Here is a 22,295-nt window from a genome sequence, read left to right as displayed (position 1 = left end):
TTTGGTATCATCATAATAATAGCCATCACGTTTGAGTGCCTTCTCCATGCCAGGCAAGGTGCCAGGTGCTTAAGATAAATTGTCATTAATCCTGCTGGACAGTGAGCCTGCAACAAGGCCAAGCATGCATCTGAGAGGTTTGGGGAAAGCAGATTCCTTCTGCTCTGGCTTTGGCAATCGGTTTTATTTTTAGAATTAAAGACACATCGTTCTCCTCTTAAGGCGGAGGACTATGTACTGATTTAATTTAATTTATCATATTGAGCCTATGTAGTTAGGTGAGCAATAATAATTTTATTATTAAAAATAATATTAAAATTATTATTATTATTATTATTATTATTATGAGGCACTACTCTTAAGTATCCGCTCTGTGCTAATCAGTGTATCTGGATTTTAACATCAAATATCTTTACTCCAGCCAGGTAGTTATTACTATCCGCATTTTATATGGTGAGAAACACTGGCTCCAGGGGAGTATCATCTGCTCAAGGACAATAGGTGAGTGATAGAGCCAAGACTCAACTCTACTTGCTTAAGAACCTAAAGCCAGACTCTTCCCAATCCCAGACCACTCCAGCTAGAGAGAAAATCCCGTTAACTGCAACTTACGGTAACCACTGCCCTAAGAGTCACCTCTGCAAGGAGCTTCCTAGTATAGTGGGAAGGTTCTGATTTCTATCCCTCTTCTCATGGAACAGTGTTCTCAGCTAGGGAGAGGAGAGGCATTCTGCAGCCTCTAAGTCTGAGTCAAGAGAGAATTTTAATCATCTAAGGGGCATCCCGCCAGAGTAATTCCTAGAATTTACCAGCTGAGTCCACCTCTCAGAATGACCTGGCCCTCTTCCACCACACTCAGTTCTTTTCCTGGCAGCCTAAGATTCTGTAAACACGGTCTCTGGACCTTGGAAGTGTTGCAGGATTTTCTCTCCATCGGTGCCTGCTGCAGGTTCTTCTTGGTCACACCACTTCGAAGAATGAAGAGGTAGACCAAACGGAGTGGTGGGCAGCAAAGCAAAGTTTATTGAGGGATAGCAAAGTGATAGTACAAAGCTCCCGAGGAGGGAGGGGACCCAGAGGGGTTGACACCGGAGTTTCTAAGTCTAGGGGTTTTTATGGGCTTGGTGGCGGGCTGTTTCAATCTAATTAACGCTCCCTGCGCCCTGTCATCCAACCAGATTTTTGTCACCTATCTATGATATGGGAAAGGGTGGAGGGCTCCTTCCAGGGCGGTGTAAAATCCTTTTAAGGGTGGTTTCCTCTTAGGGTGGGGGCCCCTTGTCCCTGCCTGCCTGCCTTCCAATTATCCTTCATCAGAAGGAACCTCTCCTGGTGCCTGCAGCAAAGAAGGTGCCTGGGTGTTGGGAGAGTAGCCCGAGGGCTAGTTGACTCCACTCTGTAGGAAAGTCAGCTGGCTCTAAGTCCAGGAAGACCCCAGGAACGTGAAATCCCATTCCTTCCTTCTGCCATAAATGTCTTTCTCATTCCTTGTCTCTTCTAAAATCCACTCATGTCATCCCTTTGGTTCTAGGCTCCTCTGGCTATCGGAAGAATAGAGGTGCCTACAGCTGGGTATCTCCCTTTCGCCTGGTCAGTTAGGCCATGATAATATTACAGCATTTAGGCTCTGGTTAACTGGTTTCTCCTGAGGACAGGCCTTCTAGAGAAGAAGCTCTGGAATATTACAAAATGGTTCCTTTCCTCTCCCTCTCTGGGAACCCTATGAGGTTTTTCTCTGTTATTTACTCCAGGAAGTGTATAGCTCCAGGGGGCAAATCCCACCCGTGGAGTTTTCTCTCATATGTACTGTGAGAACCTGGTCAGGTTCCTAGCGTAAAATGCACACATCACATCTGTGGGGAGTCCCCTATGAGCGAGTGTCCCAGGAGCTTTTCTTTTTAAGATTTTATTTATTTTAGAGAGGGGGAACGGGGAGTGGGGAGGGGCAGAGGGGAGGAGAAAGAATCTGAAGCAGACTCAATGCTGAGAGAGGAGCCCAAGGAGCAGGGGGACTCGATCGCAGGACCCGGAGATCATGACCTGAGCTGAAACCAAGAGTCAGACGCTTCGCTTCACCAACTGAGCCACATAGGCGTCCCGCCCCTGGAGCTTTTAACTCTCAAAGTTGTCCACACTGAGCCTCCAGCAGCTCACCAGTTAACACTCAGGTCATCCTACCCCAGTACTGGCTCCAAGCACTGAGGTCTGCCCTTGTTGAGCGTTACTTCTGCTAAGACATCACTCCCTGTATTCATCTGTCTCTCCAATCTTGGGGGCAAAGGTTTGCCCTGTGCTCACCTGTCTTAAAGATCCTAGAAGAGTTGTTCTTTTTCCCCAGTTTCTTCAGCTTTTCATTGTTAGGACAGAGTGGCAACGTCCATGTTCCCTACATGTGGAATACAGTGCAATCAATTCTCAGTCGAGAGTCTCCAGGTAGTTTGACCGCTCGGAATCCTCCCCCCCACCCCAGGCTGCGGAGAATCAATCAGTGCTGTTGTTGCTACTCTGCTGCAGTTGTTATTGTTGGGATTTGGGTGTTGCTGCCGAGTGTCGTTCATACACAAATTGCGTAGAATTGAAGGAGCCGCCCGTTAGGTGTAATCCTCCTAAATGCATAAAAACTCACATAAGAATTTTCAACCAGGTACAAGACTATGGCACACTCTGAGAAACATCTTTTTAAAAAACTTTAAATGAAAAAGTGCAGGAATCTAACTTAAAATAATGGAAATACATGTTACAGGTAGTTTATCAGCTTGCCAAGAAATTGTGTTTCCAGACAACACTGTTTCCAACTTAGCTGATTTCTAGGTATAATACTATGAAATAAGATCATAAAATCAAGAGCCAAATAGTCAAATGACTTATTTTATTTTATTTATTTTGCATTTTATTTTATTTTACTTTTATTTTATTTTATTATTTTTTAGAGACACAGTGTGTGAGCAGGGAGGAGCAGAGGGAGAAGGAGAGTATCTTAAGCGGACTCCACACTTGGTGTGGAGCCCAACATGGGGCTTCATCTCAGGACCCTGAGATTGTAACCTGAGCCAAAGTCAAGAGTCAGACGCTTAACTGACTGAGCCAACCAGGGACCCTTTTTTTATTTTATTAAAAATTTTTTTTATTATTTTAAAAATTCTGGTATAATTATAATACAATTTACATATTACATATTAGTATCAGGGGTATGGTGATTCAACAATTCTATTCATTACTCATCACAAGAACCTATTCACCCATCTCTCCTCTTTGTTTGTTCTCCTTATTTTAGGGTCCATTTTTTTCTTTCTTTTTTTCTTTGTTTTCTTTGATTCTTAAACTACACATATGCGTGAAATCCTATGGCATTTGTCTTTCTCTGAATCCTTTCACTTAGCATTATGCCCTCTAGATCCATCCATGTTGCTCTAAGTGGCAAGGTTTCATTCTTTTTTATGGCTGAGTCATATTCCACTGTATATATACCACATCTTTTTTATCCATTCATCTATCCATGGATGCTTGAGTTGCCTCCGTATTTGACTATTATAAATAATGCTGCAATAAACATAGGGGTGCATTTGCCTTTTCAAATTAGTGTCTTCGTATCCTTTGGGTAAATACCAAGTAGTGGAATTACTGGATCGTATGGCAATTGTATCTCTAATGCTTTGAAGAACCTCCATACTGATTTCCACACTGGGTGTACCAATTTGCATTCCCACCAACACTGCATGAGGGTTCCCTTTTCTCCAAAAGCTTGCAAACATTTGTTGTTTTCTGTGTTTTTGATTTGAGCCATTCTGACAGGTGTGAGGTGATATCTCGATGTGGTTTTGACTCATTTTCTCTGGTGATTAATGTTGTTGGATGTCTTTTCACCTTTCTGTAGGCCATGTGTATGTCTTCTTTGGAGAAATGTCTTTTCATGTCTTCTGCCCATTTTTAAATTGGAATCTTTGCTTTTTGGTGTTGAGTTGTACAAGTTCTTTATATATTTCCCAAACTAACCCTTTATTGGATATATCATTTGCAAATCTCTTCTCTCATTCAGTAAGTTGTCTTTTAGTTTAACAGATGGTTTCCTTCACTGTGCAGAAGATTTTTCTTTTGATATAGTCCTAATAATTTATTTTTGCTTTTGTTTCCCTTGCCTGAGTACTCATATCTAGAAAAATGTTACTATGGCCAATGCCAGAGAAATTACTGCTTGTGCTGTCTTCTAGGATTTTTATGATTTCAGATCTCACATTTTAATCCATTTTGAATTCATTTTTGTGTATGTCATAAGAAATGCAACAGTGTCATTCTTTTGCATGCAGCTGTCCAGTTTTCCCAACACCATGTGTTGAAGAGACAATCTTTTCCCTATTGCATATTCTTGCTTCCTTTGTCGGAGATTAATCAATCATATAATCGTGGGTTTCTTTCTGGGCACTCTATTCTGTTCCCCTGATCTAAGTGTAGAGAGCCTGGCCTTTAAAGTAAAGCTGGAATTTGCTGGAAGTCACTCTAGCACCCTCTGGGTGCACACCCTGATTCCTGTCATACACCGCCAGCCCGTCTTTTGTAGCCACCAAAGATCTCAGAGTGAGAAATGAATGTTGGCTTTGAAGGCTTAAGGCACACATGGCAGCCAGAGGGAAAGTCCTGAGCCTACAAAGGAAGGAAGCCACAAAACTGGCTACTAGAGCAGTCATCTCTTACCCATTCTGTAGTCATCACTGCACTGGTGAAACTTATGGTTCGTTCTCTCATCAGAAAATTGCAGTCCAAGGATACGTACATTTACAAATGATTTCAGAGAGTTCTTAAGTTTGAACCTCGAGTCTTGGAGTAGATATTATTTCTGTGAAAGGGTGTGGGACCTGAGAGCAGTCACCTACAAAAGCCTCAAGTGGCAGAGCCCAAGGTCCATGCCACTCAGTATCTGCTATGTTGCCTTCACCAGTGTTACCCTGCACCTTCGGGTGGAAAACCTATAGACAAAGCTCGGGGCCTAAACTGCTGAGCCCCGAAGTCCCAGACTGGGTCTGAGCCCTGGCTGTCTGTGTGTAGCCTCTAGGATGCACTGGGCCTGGGATCCACCATTCTGAGCCCTGTCCTTGGCTCAGCTCACTTTCCTTTGCTCTGTGCCTAAATGCATTTGCATCTTACTAACCAGGTCTTCCATTGTTGCCCCCCCCCCCCCCGGGATTGACAGCATACGGACGCTAGACAGAGGTCTCCAGTCGGTAGCTTCTATTTCCTGGCAGTGCCACGCCAAGAGTTTAAAAGGTCTCCAGTTGGTAGCTTCTATTTCCCGGCAGTGCCACGCCATGGGTTTAAACGCTGAATAAGGTCATCTTGGAAGCAGGGTGTCCCCAAGCAGAGGCCATCAACCGGCAAGGGGAAGAGATGTGGCACAAGGCAGGTGTGTCCTAAAGTGCTAAAGCTTTTGGGGACGGAGGGGAGGGGTGCACCGTGGTTCGTGTCACTGAGGGCACATTCAGGGCTAGTCTCTGCCTGGCTGGGGTCTCTGCCTGCCCCCACAGCCCCGTGATGCAGCCTCGCCAACCGCATTCACAGCCCGCCCTGTGGGTGGGGGTATTTGCGGCTGGGGGCTGCCAACGCACCAGCAAAGGCTGCACTTGCAGTCGCGCTGGGAGAGTGTATAGAGACTGAAGATCCTGTACTGTGCGCTCAGACTCGGAGATCCCGGCCACAGTGAGAAGCTTCTTTCTAGGCACTCTGTTGTGTTGAGGGCAGCAAGTCGGGACCTCGGACTTTCCAGGGGAGCTTGGAACTGAAAAGATCAGGTGGAGGGGTCCTAAAACCCTCCAGTTAGCTGGGTCCAGGAGAGGTGCCAGGTGCTGCATAATTTCGTTTAGGGTGCCACCTAAAATTGCCATTTATCGCTGGTATGATGAGAGCAGTTCATGATCATGCTGTGTGTGCGGGGATCCCATGACAAGCGCAGAGAAGCTTCAAGGATTGTGTATCTCTGAGCGATCGGCACACAGAAAGATCTAAACTTGGTTTCACTTGATAATCGTGCAAGAGCTCAGTAGAAAATGGTTTCGATTCGTTTTTTCCTTTATTTTATTCAAGAAGGTTGAGAGGATAGTCAGGGGGACTGAGAGGATCCCTGACTCGCTGAAATTCCCAGTTCTCCTCCCGCAGCAGGACCGGAAAAATGTAAGTGGGGACTCCAGCCCCACCCAGACAAGCTGGAGAGAGACAGGACCCAGGAATATCAACCGACGGTCCTTCGGGTTTATCCTCGTGGGCAGTGGCCAGAACACTTGGGGTGAAGCCCTCAGACTACCTCGAATAGGGCTAGGAGGGAGTTCCACGGTCCTTCTTGGGAGTGGTGAGGGTCTATGGTGAAGGCATCCACCACACTCATGAACATGGTCGTATCAGGGATCCGGGCAAGGCAGGTGGAGCAGTCGTTATACTTACACATGCCTTCCACCAAGGCGGTCATGACTGTAGGGGTCCCCTGAAAGCATGTTGAGAGTCAGAAGTGGCTCCTCAGAAGATCATCAGGAAGTTGTTGGCCATTGATCTGAATTTCTTTGAGAATGAACTTCTGTGGTTTATTTGCCTTGCCCTCTAGGCAGCCACGTTACAGGACTTTGTGAAAGATGATCTTGTAGGATCCCCTGGTGCTGGGCTTTCCTCTAGCCCTGAACCTGTGTACTCAGACAGGGACCCACAGCAGGGAGGAGACATTGCTGCCATTTTCCCCATTTGTGGTGGTCGCAGCTACAGGAAGAAGACCAGAGCGGGCAGGGGCGGGGCTGTTGGGGAGGTGCTGCTTGAGTCCCAATGGGACTGGAGTCCAACACGTGAGCCTCCTCACACCAAGTTATCAAATAAGCTTACAAAACAAATAGCAAAATAGTCAAGCGACTATTTTAAAATCAGTATTTTCCTTGGCGACTTCTATATTAGATTGTCTTCTGTGTAGCCTTAATTTAGAGAGGTTCCAGGGCAGGTGGACATAATCTAAGCAGCGCGCACCCGTGAAGGTCTAAACTTCCTTGTATATACTCGGTAAATCAGGTACGGACTCAGGGGAGAATAGTTTTGTATTTCACACTAGAAGGAAGAACGCGCCCCCTGCCAGTCCGCCATGAGGAGAACGACTTTTACACACCCAATCCCCAGTCTCGAACTCACTTCCTCTCGGCAGGGCAACACTAGGACTTAAGATTGAAGAAAACTGCACAGAGGCATCTTGGAAAGTAGGTGTTACAGTGGCCAGCAAATTAGAAGGGAAGGAGAAGTGGCACAAGGCAGGTGTGTGCTATGAAATGCAAAGTCTTGTGGGGACTGAGGAACGGGGCGCACCTTTGCCTGGATCCCATACGACGTACCCGGGCATTATTTCCGCTCTGTCAGGGAGAAGCACCTAACTGGGGTCTCTGCCTGCGCTGCACAGCCCCGTGATGTAGTCTCCCACCCACTGTGCCTGCAACACCATGCTTGCTGCGGGGACAACGGCTGCCGTGGGGACCACGCTTGCCGCCGCGGCCACACTTGCCGCTATGGCCGCACTTGCCGCCACGGCGACGCTTGCTGCCGGGGGAGAGTATGTAGAGGTTGAGGCTCACGTGCTTCGCTCAGACTCTGATCCTGGGAACAGCGAGAAAATTCTTTCTCAGCACCAAGAGTGCTGAGGGCAGCAAGTCAGGACCTACGACCTCCAGGAGAGCTGGGAGTGGAAAGATCAGATTGGAGGGGTCCTAAAACCCTCCCGCTGGTGTGTCCAGGAGAGAGTGGAGGTGCTACAGTGAGAAAGCACACTTACATTGAGAGTGAGTGCAGGTATGATTTCAGCAGATCATCATACCATGTGTGCATGTGATTCCGTGAGAGAGACTCAGAGAGAAGCTTGGGCTGCGATTCAGAGTGAACCCACTTACATGCCCGGTGTGTTGGACCCCGTGTGCCGGCCTGTGCTCCTGGGAGTGCACACACGTTTGGAGACTGAAATGAATTTGTGTGAAAGCTTTGTGTGTGAGCCTTGTGTCCCCAGGGACTCTTCAGTGCCTTCAAGCGCACTGTGCTCTCTAGTGGAGGACTGAAGTGTGGGGGAAGTGGGCAAAGGGCTGGAATTACATGCCACTGGGAAAACTTGGCAAACAGCAGCCAGAAGCGAGGGGCAGTGGGGCAAATGGTTCCAGCAGACTGATGAGCCAGAGGTGCTGGCTGACAGGATAGGAAGAGGAAGGGCTAGAAGTCTTTTGGAGGCTTGGAAAGCCTCGGTGTCTAACACCTTCAGGCTCAGGCCCAGCAGGGCTTCCAGCTCCTCCCAACCCACCTGACAGACCACCCAGCACGAATCCGGGAAGCCACACAAGGTGGGAATCCGAAAACTGAGATCGCAATTTCACAGAATCGGTCTCTGGGCATGAGGGCTCTTCCAAATCCCTCCCTAGCTGGGTGACAGGCACATGGCTACTCACGACAACATTTTCTCAAGCTGGGAATATGGTCCCCATTTCAAAGATGAGTACATTGAGGTGCTGAGAAGTTAACTGCCCTTCACCTTACCACCTGGAATTGAGTTCTACTGATAACGTTCTTGCTATCACTCTCATCTCTTGCTTTTCCCATGAGCTTTGCCCCTCTGTGATTCCTGCTACCCGAACCAGACACCCTGCGTGGGTCCAGAATCAACGCTGCTGCACGTTGTTAATCGTCCACGCCTCACTTAGACGGGGCCTCTAGGGTCAAACTTGGAGAGCTAGGATGTCCTGCTTTGTGCATCTCGCCCCTTACGACAGCACCACTGGGGATGGAGAGGGGCACACGTTCCAAACCCAGCGGAACTAAACAGGTGAAATTTACCATGACGTCAAACTGCCCTCAACTTCCTGCTCATGTTAAGGGGATATTTCCTCGGTCCCCACTATCCCTCTCCCTCCCTCCACTCCCATCAGTGACCTCAATGCAAATACAAGTGGGATGGTCCCGCGGAATGTTCTAGGTTCTGGACGTAAATGGGTGACACGATCCACTGGGGTACGAGATCTGTCCCCTCATTGGTTGCTCAGAGCTCCTGGACCCCCCCCAGACCCAGAGCGGCGGGAATAAGAGCAGCTGCTGGTGCTGGGAGGCAGCAGAGCCACCGCTCCGCTCAAGTGTCTCTGCCACTTCCACAGCGCCATCGCCTGACACCAACGTTGCCGCAGCTGCCGCCGCCTGTGCTCCAAGCCACCTGCTGCCTGCTGCCAGGTGAGCCCCGAGATTCCAGCTTAGCGGTATGATTCTAACTCTCCTTCTTCTTCCCTCCCTCTTCTGCATTTGTCTTTCTTGTAGCTGCTCTTCCTGAGTGTCTGAGAGTCTCTTTGCACTTCTGTCTGGGTCTCTTCCTCACAAAATCTCTGTTACTCCCGGATTCATCCCAGGATCCTGCCTCAGGTAACTCTGGACGGTCTCTGTTCCGGGACTCCCTGCTTCACTCTGCACTGAGACAGGCTTTAGTCTCTCTCTTCTTGCTGCACTTGCACTCAGGACGCTGGAGCTCCACGGACACCGCGCACACAGTGGGACGCAAGGGTGCTCATGGATCCTGTTTGTGCCTAGTGTTCCCTGGGAAATCATTTCGGAACTTTGGCCAGCCTCAGTGGGTGGCAAATAGGCTCAGAGACCTAGAGGCAGGTAGCCTTGAACAGCAAGCCCCATGTGTGTGTTCTGGGAGCTTTTCCCCCTGCTTTAAGTCCTAGCCCCAATTTAAGACTCTGCTAAGCTTGGTTCTTGCAGGGAATTCTTTGTCAGAGTGCGGAGCAGGTGAGTAGTAGAATTTGTTTCTTCAGGTTCTCTAAGGTTCCGTCAGTAGAGATACTCCCTTTTTAGCTACCTCTCCATGCCCCGGCAGGTATGAGCAAAAGCCCTACGCAGAGAAGACAGTTCTGGGTTGTGGTATGAGAGTAGCTTCAGTGACAGGGTGTTCAGAGATTGTCTTCAATGGAGACCTGACCAGGAGAAGAATGTGAGAGTGTGTAGGATAGTGGGGAGGGGGCTATGGACCTCTTTGCCCAGTTGTCTTGCTAGGATAGCTTTGCTGTTACTCCTCCGTCTTTGTTAAACTATACATGCTACAGGCTCACTGGATCTTTCAGCAGTCCACTTCCCTGGTGAGTAAAGGGAATGACATGACCACCCTGAAGCCACCATGCCAGGGAGTTATAGGTAGAAGCAGGACTAGAGCCCAGGGTTTTGGACTCATAGAACTTCAAATTGGTGCAGAAGATGACATCTTTCTTCCCTTGCAGAGAAGCATCATGGGCTTCTGGAAGTTCTCTCCTTTCCTGGTTCTCAGCATCCTGGCTCTGTACCAGGTGGGCGTCCTCCAGGCAGCACCATTCAGGTAAGACAGCCATGTCAGGAGTGCACTCCCCTTTCACTGCTCCTGGGATCAGACAATCCCTTCCTCAGAATTGTAATATGCTGAAAGTTTACCAACTGGTGAAGGGGACAACAGGGGAGTGTATATTTTTCTGATATAAAAATGTGTAGGACGTAATTGAAAAATAGCAATGATATACAATATTCTTTATTATAAGTTTCATACAACTCATTGAGTCTCACAGAATGCTTTTGTTGTTTTTACCAGGAAGCCTGGCTGCTTATTCTGGGGAGAGGCAGGCAGGGACTCAGAGCTTGCCCTGGGCTTTCTTTCCCTCCACAGGTCTGCTTTGGAGAGTCGTCCAGACCCTGCTGCGCGCAACGAAGGGGAATTGCAACTCCTGCTGGCTGCAGTGATGAAGGACTATGTGCAGATGAAGGTCCATGAGCAGCTGCAGGAGCAGGAGACTGAGGGCTCCAGGTGAGGCTCCCCACCCGGCTAAGCTCAGGGCATCCCCTCCCTCCTGTCATGCCCAGGAAGGCATATCCCAAGAGGTAAGAGAGAACACAGCTGGACAGGAGGCCAGCAAACTGCCATTGTTCACCTCGGCCTGGGACCCAGCTATTCTCAGGCTCCACTGACAATAGAGGTCACACAGAGACTGGTTAGAGCACATGGAAAAAGATCTCTTTCTGAAAGCAGTTGGGGAAGGTATGAAATCCCCCACTCTGGAAACTGGGCTGGTAGTACTGAGGGGACTTCCTAGCATTGGAGGTAAGTGTGAACCTCTCACTGACAGGTCTTTTCTTCTTTCTCCATCTTGCTAATTAGAGTCACTGTCCAGAAGAGATCCTGCAGCTCTGCCACCTGCGTGGCCCACTGGCTGGGCGGCGTGCTGAGCAGGGCCGGAAGTGTGGCAAACACCAACCTGCTGCCTACTAGCATGGGCTTCAAAGTCTACAATCGCCGCCGCAGGGAGCTTAGGGCTTAAGCAGTGAAAGGACTCCAGGAAGAAGGTGACTGCCCTTCTAGTGTCAGATGGGAGGATGGAACACCGGGAATTACAGGGGTGCAGTCCACATTTTAACCCTCCGAGAGCCCACATAATAGAAAAAATCCACAGGGGAATGTGCCCACTCCAATGTCTGCAGAGAGAACAGGGAGTCCCAGTAGCTGAAATGCCTAGAATGTAGGTTCATTCCCCTGCATTTGACCAATATCTCCCTGTGACATTGAGATCATCTGCCAGAAAAGAGAGATCTGTTTATAATTGTGATTACTCCATCATTTGAGTTTGAAATGTAATGACATGATTTGGGTCTAAACACTCTAACGTCATGTACATCTGAATTCAGAGCCAACTCTTGGGATCATGAACTGAGTTTGCCTTCTATTAGCTGTATGACGCCGGGCAGACACGTTTTCCGGGCCAATGTCACCATCTATGAAACAAGGGCAACAATAGTATCTATTGCTAGTATTAATATAAGACTGAATGAGATAATAGATACCAATATTTTCACAATTAATAAATTACTAAATTCTGGCTGTTCTTTTCTTTTCTAGGTCATCATGAAGCGAACTCTACTTCTTTTAATTTATAATGAATACAACTCATAGGATAAGGAGCATGGAAGACACCTACATATGCATGCTTAATATTAAAAACACTCTTGTCTGAGATAAACTAAAGCTAAATAAAGATAGAATAAAATCATTGCAATTACCAAGTGTGCATCTTTTTGTATTTAACTGTTCAATCAATGTAACAGCATGTCTCACTGACTTCTCTGGTAGCAAACATGGGTCCAGTCAGCCAACCTACTGATGTTGGCAATCCTGTGAAACCTCAGGGGGACGGGGAGGAGCTGCCCGGTGGGTGTCTGGGGGCACATAATAAATACTGTGCCTGCACGGAACTCTTTGTTTGAAGAAATGTTGTCACTGCTGAACTTCATCAAGATAAGAAAGGGTTTTCGACACACTTAAGCGGAGTCCCTGCTGCTGTTTATGGTGTTTCTCCCTGGAAAGCCGAAAGACCTGTGAACGCTTTGTGAGCAGGCTGACCCATGAAGCAAATGCAACAGGCTTGGGACGGGATGGGTCCTCACTATCCCTTACCGGAATTAGAACTCTATACATCTCAGAGACAATTCCCCTTTATTTTCAGAGTTCCCTGGTCCAAGCACCAGAGGTTATCTGTGCACTCCCCTTGACTCAGGTTTGCCCTCACCCAGCCCTGCCTTTCCTCCCCATAAGGACCTCTCCTACTCCCCATAGTCCCCAAAGCCCTTTAGAAAAATGGCTCAGAATCTGAGATGCTGTCACAGACTGGCAGGCCTGGAAAGGTCAGCAGGTGCCAGCCGGTCCAACTTTTCTTATTCTCTGGGGTGCTGAGAAGAAAAGTATGTTGCTCAAAAGCCTGCAATATGTTTAACAGACACATTCATACCTTTAACAAGTACTCATTGAGTGGCTGCTATTTGCTGGACACTATCCCAGGCCCCAGGAATACGGCGATGAACAGAAGGGACAAAACCCCTGCATTCTAACTGGGGGAGATTGGGGTGAAATATGCCGTGGCATCAGAGATGCTCAGTATTGGAAGGAGTCTGGGATGTTTGAGTTTAACACCTTACCTGAAGCAGGAATTTCCCAGCGTCAGCGTCCCTGGCATCCGCTGGGACTGTCAGTGACATGCTGCTGACTGGCCCCAGGGTGACAGTGCAGACAGTTTCACTGGTGGATGGTCACGTAGGTGAGGTCGTTTAGTTGGAAAAGTCACCCCCTTCTATCCACTGACTCTAGTTATTTTCTCGGGAGCCCCTAGAATTATGACCCTCGTGCCCATTCAGTCTATACTCCACACTGTCACCCACTGTTGCTGGAAATCACCCAGATGGCTCCTCTATGCACAAAGTACTCCATTGACTCCCCATTCCATGGAGTAAACACCTGGGGCATTGCAGTGGCTCCCAAGGTCCTCACTGATCTTCCCTCCCCTCCCCTTCCCGCCAACCCATCACCTGCCTGGCCTCATCTTGTACTTCCCTCTCACACACTGGCCCTCTTGCTATGCTTCAACCTGCATTCCCAGGCACCAACCCCCTCAGGTGTTTGCACTTGCTGTACCTGTTGCAAAATGCCATCCACGCCATGACCCCATCTCCTACAGACCTTTACTCAAATGTCATCTATCCTGGCCATCCTCTCTGAAATTGTACCTCACCTTGCCAACACACCCTAACCGTCTTCTCTGCCTTATTTTTTTTCTCTTTACCTCTTACTACCTTCTATTACAGTATATTATATATTTTTTATTTAATTAGTGTGATGTTTGTAAGCCATTCCACAAACAGTGTAAGTTCCACATGAACAGGGATATGGCTATTTTTTTAATTGTTTACTTCTCAATACACAGAGCAGTATGCCTGGCACAAGGTAGCACTCAAATATTTATATATTAATAGAATGAGAGAATGAATGGAGTTATGTCTCCTCTCTTTGTGTTGTCAATTCTCAGGTCCCCTCTCAGCCTGGTTTTCTTCAGGACAAACTGTGCAAGGGCCATCATTTTCAGCAATTCAGACACATGGACCATGAACCCTTCAAACGCCTGGGTGCTTCTGCAATGGCCACCAGCCACTCTGCCTCCTGCCTCAAGACCTCCACATGGCCTGTTTTTCTGGTTTGAGCACCCTTCTCTTCCTACAATTCTCCTCCTCCAGATTCATCTGACCAGCTTTTCTTCCTCCCATGCTGTAAACAAGGCAGACAGGCAGGCTGGTCTCAGGAGTGATACCTAAGACTAGGTAAGTAAGTTCAAATCAGAAGGGGGAAGAGCTGAGAAACCTATTTAGTCTGGGATCCAAAGCAACTTCACCAATACCTAAGCTAATACTGCATTGAATTCCCACCAGAACTCTGGATACCTTTCCATTGACCCAGAGCCCACAGAGTTAGAGTTTGACTAACGAACCTTCAAACCATGACATATGGTGCTCTGGTTCAGAACTCTAAGAAGTCTAAGAAGCTATGTAAGGAGTGGGTAAGGAATCAAAGCACAACATGGACAGACAGAAGACTTCTGCTGGGCTGCAGCATCAGTCCTTAGGGCTCAAAACCACATGGGCCATTGTAGCAGAAGAATGTGCTTTGGCATCATGGCAAACACTCAGAGCCTAAGAATATATGCTGTGGCTGATTGAATTACTGCTCCCAAATCTTCACTGTGCCATGGTCATATTATATATGCTGAGTCTTGCCACGGCCGCATGGTTGGTGAAATGGACATCCCTGCCCCTTGACGGTGGGCTTAGCTAAGTAGGCTTGGTTAGGCTGATGCAATGTTGGTAGATGTGGTAAAGTTGAGGCTTGAAATGTATTTGTGTGTTTGGGTTTTGTGCTCTTGTGATACTGCCATCGCCTTGAAAAGTACATGCTTAGGTGTCCTTTGCCGTCTTAGCCTGGACTCCAAAACGAGGCCCTTGGACCTGAACCTGACCCACAGTCTACATCCACATGCAGCCAACACCAGCTGAGATCATCCTCATCCCCACTACACGCCCGTGACCAAGAAAAATAAGTATTTGCTTTTGTAAGCCACGAAGATTTCGAGGTTGTGTATATGTAATATATCTGTGGCAAAAGCTAACTGGTAGATATGATTTGAAGTGTTACAAAGTGAATGTGTCCCCCCACGAACCGTATGTTGAAGCTCTAACCCCCAGTGTGACTGTGTGTGGAGATAGGGCCTTTAGGAAGCAGCTAAGATTACGTGAGGTCCTAACATAGGGTCCTGATCTGATAGCACTGGTGTCCTTATAAAAACAGAGAGATACCAGAGATCTCTCTCTTTCCCTCTCCATGCACACACAGAGAAGGGGCCTGGTGGGGACACAGCGAGTAGACGGTATTTGTAAGACAGAAAGTGAGACTTCACTACACAGCAATGCTGATGGGACTTTGATCTCGCAAGTCCAGCATCCAGACCTGAGAGAAATATGTGTCTGTTGTTAAGCCATCCAGCCTGTGCTATTCTGTAATGACTGCCAGAGCAGACCAATACAGGGGTCATTACTTGGTGGAATTATTTTTGGTACCACAGCCAGCTTGTTTTTCCTCTTACTGAGATTTTGGGTTTTATGTCAATTGGCTCAATGTCCAAATTAGCCATTTTGTTTCTTTTTATGAGTTCATTTGCATTTTGTCTCCCTAAAATCGACTTAAAGAATGTTCATTTTGTTTTGGTTCCAATCTCCTGCTGCTGAAACTGATCATCTGTACCATAGATACTGAAGTGGTTTACGCATATAATGGATATATACAACACACTACAGAGCAGTGGCTATTGATATACGTACCAACCTGGATCAATCTCACATAGTATAGAGTACAAAATAAAGCAAGTTTCAAAGGATACATACAAGATGACCCTATTTGTATTGAATTTAAAACATGAATAACATTACTATACAAAACCTATGGATATATAGGTTCATAGGGAGAATAAACACCACATTCTAAAATAAGTAAATTTACAGGGTAGGAACTGAATGTCAATAAGAGGGGTATTCAATCAGCACCCATGAAAGTTTTGTTTTATTGTGTGAGCTGGGTACTTGGTATATGAATGGTCATGATATATGTGTTCAGTAGGAAAAAATTTCATAAGTATGAGTCCTATATTAAGGCAACTGTCATCAATTTTTTAAATGTATAAATTTAAAATGCCCAAGGCATATCTGTTCTGTTCAATGGAAAGCATGAAAAAGACCCCCAAAATATATAATGAATATACAATTGAGAAAAGATGGCAGTAATAAATGCTCATATAGCTTTAGAATAATGGTAAGTCACCAATTAAGAACCAAGACCATCAGTTTGTACAATTTTAAAGAATACAACCATGTTTTTTCGACAAGAGAAACATTTAGAACAAAAGGACTCAGAATTGATAAAAAATAATTGGGTAGTAAAAGTTATGTGACAAATATGAAGAAAACAAGTTGAAATAAGTTCATAATCTAGGATCAAAATAGAATTCAAGGCAAAAAAAATAAAAATTTATTGGAAATGGAAAGGAGTCGTGTGATGGGAAAAGGAACAAATAGCAAGAAGATACATTGATAATACCCACACATGCACCCAACAACATGGCCTCAAATTATGTCATCCAAAAACCGACAAAACTGGCAGGTGAAATATGCGAATCAAGAATTTTTGTTATGGAATTAATATACCACGCTCAATAAGCCATTAGCTTTTGGAATCACCTCCAAATGCATGGTCCAAAGTTGGCTTTGCAAATACCCTCTGACAATATGATAGGTTTGAGAACATAGTGTTTACAACCCCAAAGGTGTGATAGAGTTTATTAATAATAAGATTATGTGTACTTTTCCCAACACCATTTATCAAATAAACCAGCAGATCTCATGTTGATTTGTAACACTATCCTTATATGCTAACTCCTTCTGGCCGTTCTTTTCTCCTCCACTGATAATTGCCTATGTACTAGTAATATGGTTGCATTACTAGTAGGACAAAGGCACTTCGGCTTCTCTTTTTCAAAATGCTCTTGGCAATTTTTACACATTTATTCTTCCAGAAGAAAGAATAATTGTCAATTTTTTTAAACATTTTATTTATTTATTTGACAGAGATAGAGACAGCCAGCGAGAGAGGGAACACAAGCAGGGGGAGTGGGAGAGAAGAAGCAGGCTCATAGCGGAAGAGCCTGATGTGGGGCTCGATCCCATAACGCCGGGATCACGCCCTGAGCCGAAGGCAGACACTTAACCGCTGTGCCACCCAGGCGCCCCTAATTGTCAATTTTTTAAAAATCCTGGTTGAATTTTGGTGGGCATTGGGTTTTCCAGGTAGACAACTGTATCATCTGTAAACAATAGTAAATCTTTGTTCCTATTTTTGTTGTTTTTGTATCACGTAGAACTTCCTGACAATGTTGAGACGAAAATGATTACAGTTATCCCTGATGATGAAGGCTACTGGTTTCAAATGGAGCTTCATTATCATCTTAAGAAAGCATCTATCTTCTTATTGTGTACCAAGAGAATTTTTAAAAATCATAAATGAATATTAAATTTTATCAAAATATCTTTTGGTACTAACAATAATCTTAGGGCTTTTCTCCTCTGACTTACTATTATGATAATACATTTCCAGGCATAGAAACTCATAGTAACAATTAATATTTTTGAGTGCTTACTACATGCTAGGCTCTAGGAAATGCTTCACAGAATTAACTCTTAATCTTTACAATAACTGCATAAATAGATAGTATCATAGTTCCACTTAATGGATGAAGAAACTGAGATACAGAGACATTAAACAGGTTAACCAAAGACATTCGGCTATCGGATCCATATTGAGATGAAAAACTATTCCTAGGTATCTGGCTCCAGAGTCTGGTGTCTTACATCACTTTACTGCTTCTTGAGCAACTCTACTTGGTCAGAAGAGATGTATTAAAATACACTTCCAAATTCAGTGCACTTGTGATTTATTAAGGATTTTGTACTACCATTGTTAAGTTTAATATTGGGGCTATGCTAAGGTCATCAAATGAGTTAGCAAACTTTCAATTTTTAATGTACTTCAGGTCAATGTAAAAAACAATGAAAACTATGAGATTTAAGTTTTCTATAATTCATCTGTAAAACTTTCTTATAGAGTTTCCTTAGGTTTTAGGTTTTTTCACAGAGTTCTTAAGGTTTTCAATTTCTGCTATGGTTATTCTACTCTATCGTTATTCTATCTATTCTTGATTTACATATACTTCTGTGAAATTTGGTATTTTAAATTTTTTTGCATGCATTAGCAAATTGTACTTCTTTACTGTAATTTAAAATCTTCATATTTGACATTATATCTTTCTTTTCAATCTGGATGTGGTATATCTTTATTGTCCCTTTTTCTTTCCCTCACTTACTTCACCAGAAATTTCTATTTAATTGAATTTTTCAAGAAAGAGATTTAATATTTTTCAATTCTGCCATCTCTCTTCTTTTTAATTCACTAATTTCTTTGTTGACCACTTAATTCCTTCTCCCAGAAAATTGTTGAAAATTTTTTGAGCTGGTCTCTTCCTAGATTTCTGAGTTGAATTATTAAATTAAATTGCATATATTCTCTTTGTCCTGATTACTTGCATTTAACCACTTCTTCCCACCCCCACTGACTCTTCCTGATCCAAGTCTCCATCATGTTTTACATGAACTATAACAACCTCCCAACTGATCTCCCTGTTTCTCCCCTTTTCATGCAGACAATTCTGGATCCTTTAAAAATATAAGTCAGATTATGTCTCTCCTCTGCTCAAAATCTTCTGCAGATTCCCCATCTCACTCAGAGTAAAAGTCAAAGTTCTATGGTAGCTTAAGAGGTACTGCATGACCTGACCCCGTATCATTTCTCTAATCTCCCTTCCTGCCAATTAACCCACTGCTTACTCCACTGCCAGCTTCCTGAGGGCCTTTGAACTGTCTTCTCTGCCTACAAATGCTATGCCCCCAGTGTGTGTATGACTGACTCCCTCCCTTCCTTCAGAATTCTGGTGAAACGGGGCGCCTGCGTGGCACAGCGGTTAAGCGGCTGCCTTTGGCTAAGGGCGTGATCCCGGCGTTATGGGATTGAGCCCCACATCAGGCTCTTCCGCTATGAGCCTGCTTCTTCCTCTCCCACTCCCCCTGCTTGTGTTCCCTCTCTCGCTGGCTGTCTCTATCTCTGTCGAATAAATAAAATAAAATCTTAAAAAAACAACAACAAGACTTATTTAAAAAAAAAAGAATTCTGGTGAAACATCACCTTCTCAAGACTGTCTTCCCTCAGTACTGTATACAAAATGACATCCCTCTCTCACCACTCTCCATCTATCTTTATTTATCTTTATTTTAGCCAAAAACCTTATCACTATCTGCAATATTATGTACTTATTTTCCTTTTTTGTCTATGCCCTTCCATGAGCAATGTAACTCTATGAAGGAAATTACATGTAACTTTGGCTATATCCCAGGAATCTAGAAAAATTCCTAGAACATGATAGGCCTTTAATAAATACTTGAGTTATAAATAAACTATGAAACTTTATAAGGCTCTTATTCTTATCTCTAAGTTTATTTTTAACGATGTGTCATATAATGAGATGTAAAGACCGAACTCTTTAAATAGTCTATAATTTTTGTTTTCATTTGCACTGTGACTTAAAAGTTATTAAGTTATATATAAGTTATATAATAACTTAAAAGTTATTAAGAAGAGCATTTAAATAAATTTAAATTATACTTTAGTTATTCAGTCCCAGATTTTTGCATTGACATTTGATATATACAATTTTTTTACTTGGGAAAATGGAGATTTTCTACAGTGCTTATTATGTGATTCTTTCCCATAAATATTTCAAGGATATAAGAAAACAGTTTTTCCCTGAGATAATATTTATATCTCTATCTATCTACCTATATCTATAGGTTAAAAAAATGGCTAATTATATTATTCATATATATTATTTTTGCCTTGTCGTTGATCTTGCAAAGACTAAGAGAAGGCAATAAAGTTTCCCAATACTATTTTGTTTCTCTGAACTACCCCTTCCCTTGCATGCTAAACCTTTTAGGTTTACATATTTTTATTTTTTCTTACCTTTATAAACAACATTAATAAAGTATAAAGATAAAATTATATACATTGAACTATATTTCAGTGAGTTTTACCAAGAGTATGCCACATAACCTATGTAACAATTATCCGTCTAACAAAAAAGATATGATATTTTCATCATCCCAGAATGTTCCTCATTTCATTTTCAAGTCAATATTTCCCAAACCTGCCCTACACAATCACTGATGTGATTTCTCATTGTGGATTCATTTTTCCATAGACAGATGGTATGTAATCTCTTGTATCGAGCTTCTTTCACTCAGCATAGTGTTTGGGAGATTTACTTATACTGTTACATATATGAGATATAACTATTTGGGGGGATTAATTGGGTATTAGTTGGATATTAATTACAAGACACTGGGGAAAAAGTGTTAAGTATCATTCCATTATATACCAAAATCTGTTGTCTGGACACATGTGATTTCCAGTTTGGGTTGTTACGTATGACACTCTGATGAACATTCATGTACAAGTGTTTCTATGACAAGTGGAAGTCATTTCTCTTGCATAAGTAGCTAGAAATCACATGGCAAATGCCTGTTTTAACTAAATTGACTGTGCCGGTTTACAAATGGCATAGCCATTTTACTCAGCAGAAATTTATGATCGTTTGCCTTGCTCCCCACATCTTTGACAAGGCTTGATATTTTCAGCTTTTTCAATTTTAGCCATTCTTATAATACTGTAGCAGTACCTCATTATAGATTTTAATTTTTATTCCCCTAAGGATTGGTGGTAATTGAGAACCTTCTCAGGTACCTATCAGTCATTTGTTTACCTTCTTTTGTGAAGTTTCAATTCCACTACTTCGCCCATTTTTAATTGAGCACATTATCTTCTTCAGTTGTAAGAGATCTTAATGTATTCTAGATACAAATCCTGCTCCCTTTTGGGGCACTATTTCACTCACCTGCTCACATTTCTCTCCCTCTTTAATCTCTCCTTCTGTGGGAATCCAGATGCCATGAAATGAGGCCACTCAAGCAGGCTATGGAGGGGTCCACGTGTCAAGGAAAGGAGGTCTCTAGCCAAGAGGCAGTGAAGATGGAGGCCTGTCAACAACCAAATGAGAGAGCTGAGAGGTGGTTTCTGCACCTTTGAGCCTAGATCTGACTCTAGAGCTGAGAGCTGGACTGCAACCTCAGGCTAGATCCTGAGCCAAACCTACGAGCTGAGCCTCTCCCAGAGCCTCTCAGAATCTGTGTGAGATAATGAATATTTGTTCTTCTGAGCTGCTACATTTTTAGGTAATTTTAGGTAATTTTAGGTAATTTGCTACACAGCTATGGATAACTAATATCCATCCACACGATGACAATTCTACTCAATCCCAATTTTGGGAAAGCCTATTCAGTGGAGTCAGTTACATGTGCAGACCTGAGTTCAAGTTGGAAGCCACAGTTCCCAGAAAGGACACGCTGTCAGAATTCTTTCCCCTGGTTCCCAAGCCCCAATCAGATTAGGTACAATGGCATAAGCTGCTTCTACTTCAAACAAAATTAAGTCCTCTGTTATTTTTCATTATTGAGTGCTTTTTACAACCAGCCTCTTTCTCTGTCTGCGTTCTCAATGCTTTCTATCCTATAGTTACTGTTTTAACATCATTCTTTCTGCCTTTAAGATTCTTCTGATGGGACAAAACCATTAAGGCCATGTGGACCAACCCACACACTTGAATCTTCTCTATAACATCCCCCAAGTCATCTTCTAGTATCCTTTTAAATTATGAGGTCACTATCTCCTGGGATAGCTCATTCTATCTTTGGATCTTTCCTTTAGAAAATTCCTCCAAAGTAAGCAGAGTTCACTTGCTCTGCTCTCCTGCTTCACTTGGTTCTCAAGGGACTCATCCTTGGGCAGACCCTCCAGAGAGAACTGGCTGTGACTGAGAACACACCTCTTAAGCAGAACTGGTTATTGTTGGGGATTTAAAAGAAATCATATTTTCTTTACTATGATAGCCCTAGCTTGACTTGGTTTTCTACGAGCCATCTTTTTTAAAAAAAATTTTTAAAGATTTTATTTATTTGACATAGAATGAGAGAGACAGAGTGAGAGAACACAAGCAGGGGGAGTGGCAGAGGGAGAAAGAGAAGCAGACTCCTGGCTGAGCAGGGAGCCTGATGTGGGGCTCAAGCCCAGGACCCCGTGATCATGACCTGAGCTGAAGGCAGGCACTTAATGGACTGAGTCATCCAGATGCCTCTCTATGAGCCATCTTATTAGCTGAATCCAGTCTACAAAATTATCTATTCATTCTCAAGAATGTATCTGTCATAAGGGAGAA

At 44.1% G+C, this 22,295-nt stretch overlaps 1 protein-coding gene across 1 annotated transcript; it reads left to right on the top strand.

Annotated features, from left to right (window-relative positions):
• Positions 1-10,259: 10,259 nt before the first annotated feature.
• Positions 10,260-11,315, top strand: LOC113250141 (calcitonin receptor-stimulating peptide 1). The gene is made up of 3 exons (XM_026491516.2): positions 10,260-10,345; positions 10,667-10,804; positions 11,156-11,315. Exons 1-3 carry the CDS (start codon positions 10,260-10,262, stop codon positions 11,313-11,315), a joined length of 384 nt encoding a protein of 127 aa, XP_026347301.1.
• Positions 11,316-22,295: the final 10,980 nt, after the last annotated feature.

This window comes from Ursus arctos, unplaced genomic scaffold (assembly GCF_023065955.2).
Source record: "Ursus arctos isolate Adak ecotype North America unplaced genomic scaffold, UrsArc2.0 scaffold_67, whole genome shotgun sequence".
Lineage (NCBI taxonomy): Eukaryota > Metazoa > Chordata > Mammalia > Carnivora > Ursidae > Ursus > Ursus arctos.
This window is presented reverse-complemented; position numbering and strand designations above follow the sequence as displayed.

Coding starts and splice junctions, on each gene's coding strand:
- LOC113250141 (XM_026491516.2), top strand. CDS start 10,260: ATGGGCTTCTGGAAGTTCTCTCCTTTCCTGGTTCTCAGCATCCTGGCT. Junction 10,346..10,666: donor CTCCAGGCAGCACCATTCAG/GTAAGACAGCCA, acceptor TTCCCTCCACAG/GTCTGCTTTGGAGAGTCGTC. Junction 10,805..11,155: donor CAGGAGACTGAGGGCTCCAG/GTGAGGCTCCCC, acceptor CTTGCTAATTAG/AGTCACTGTCCAGAAGAGAT.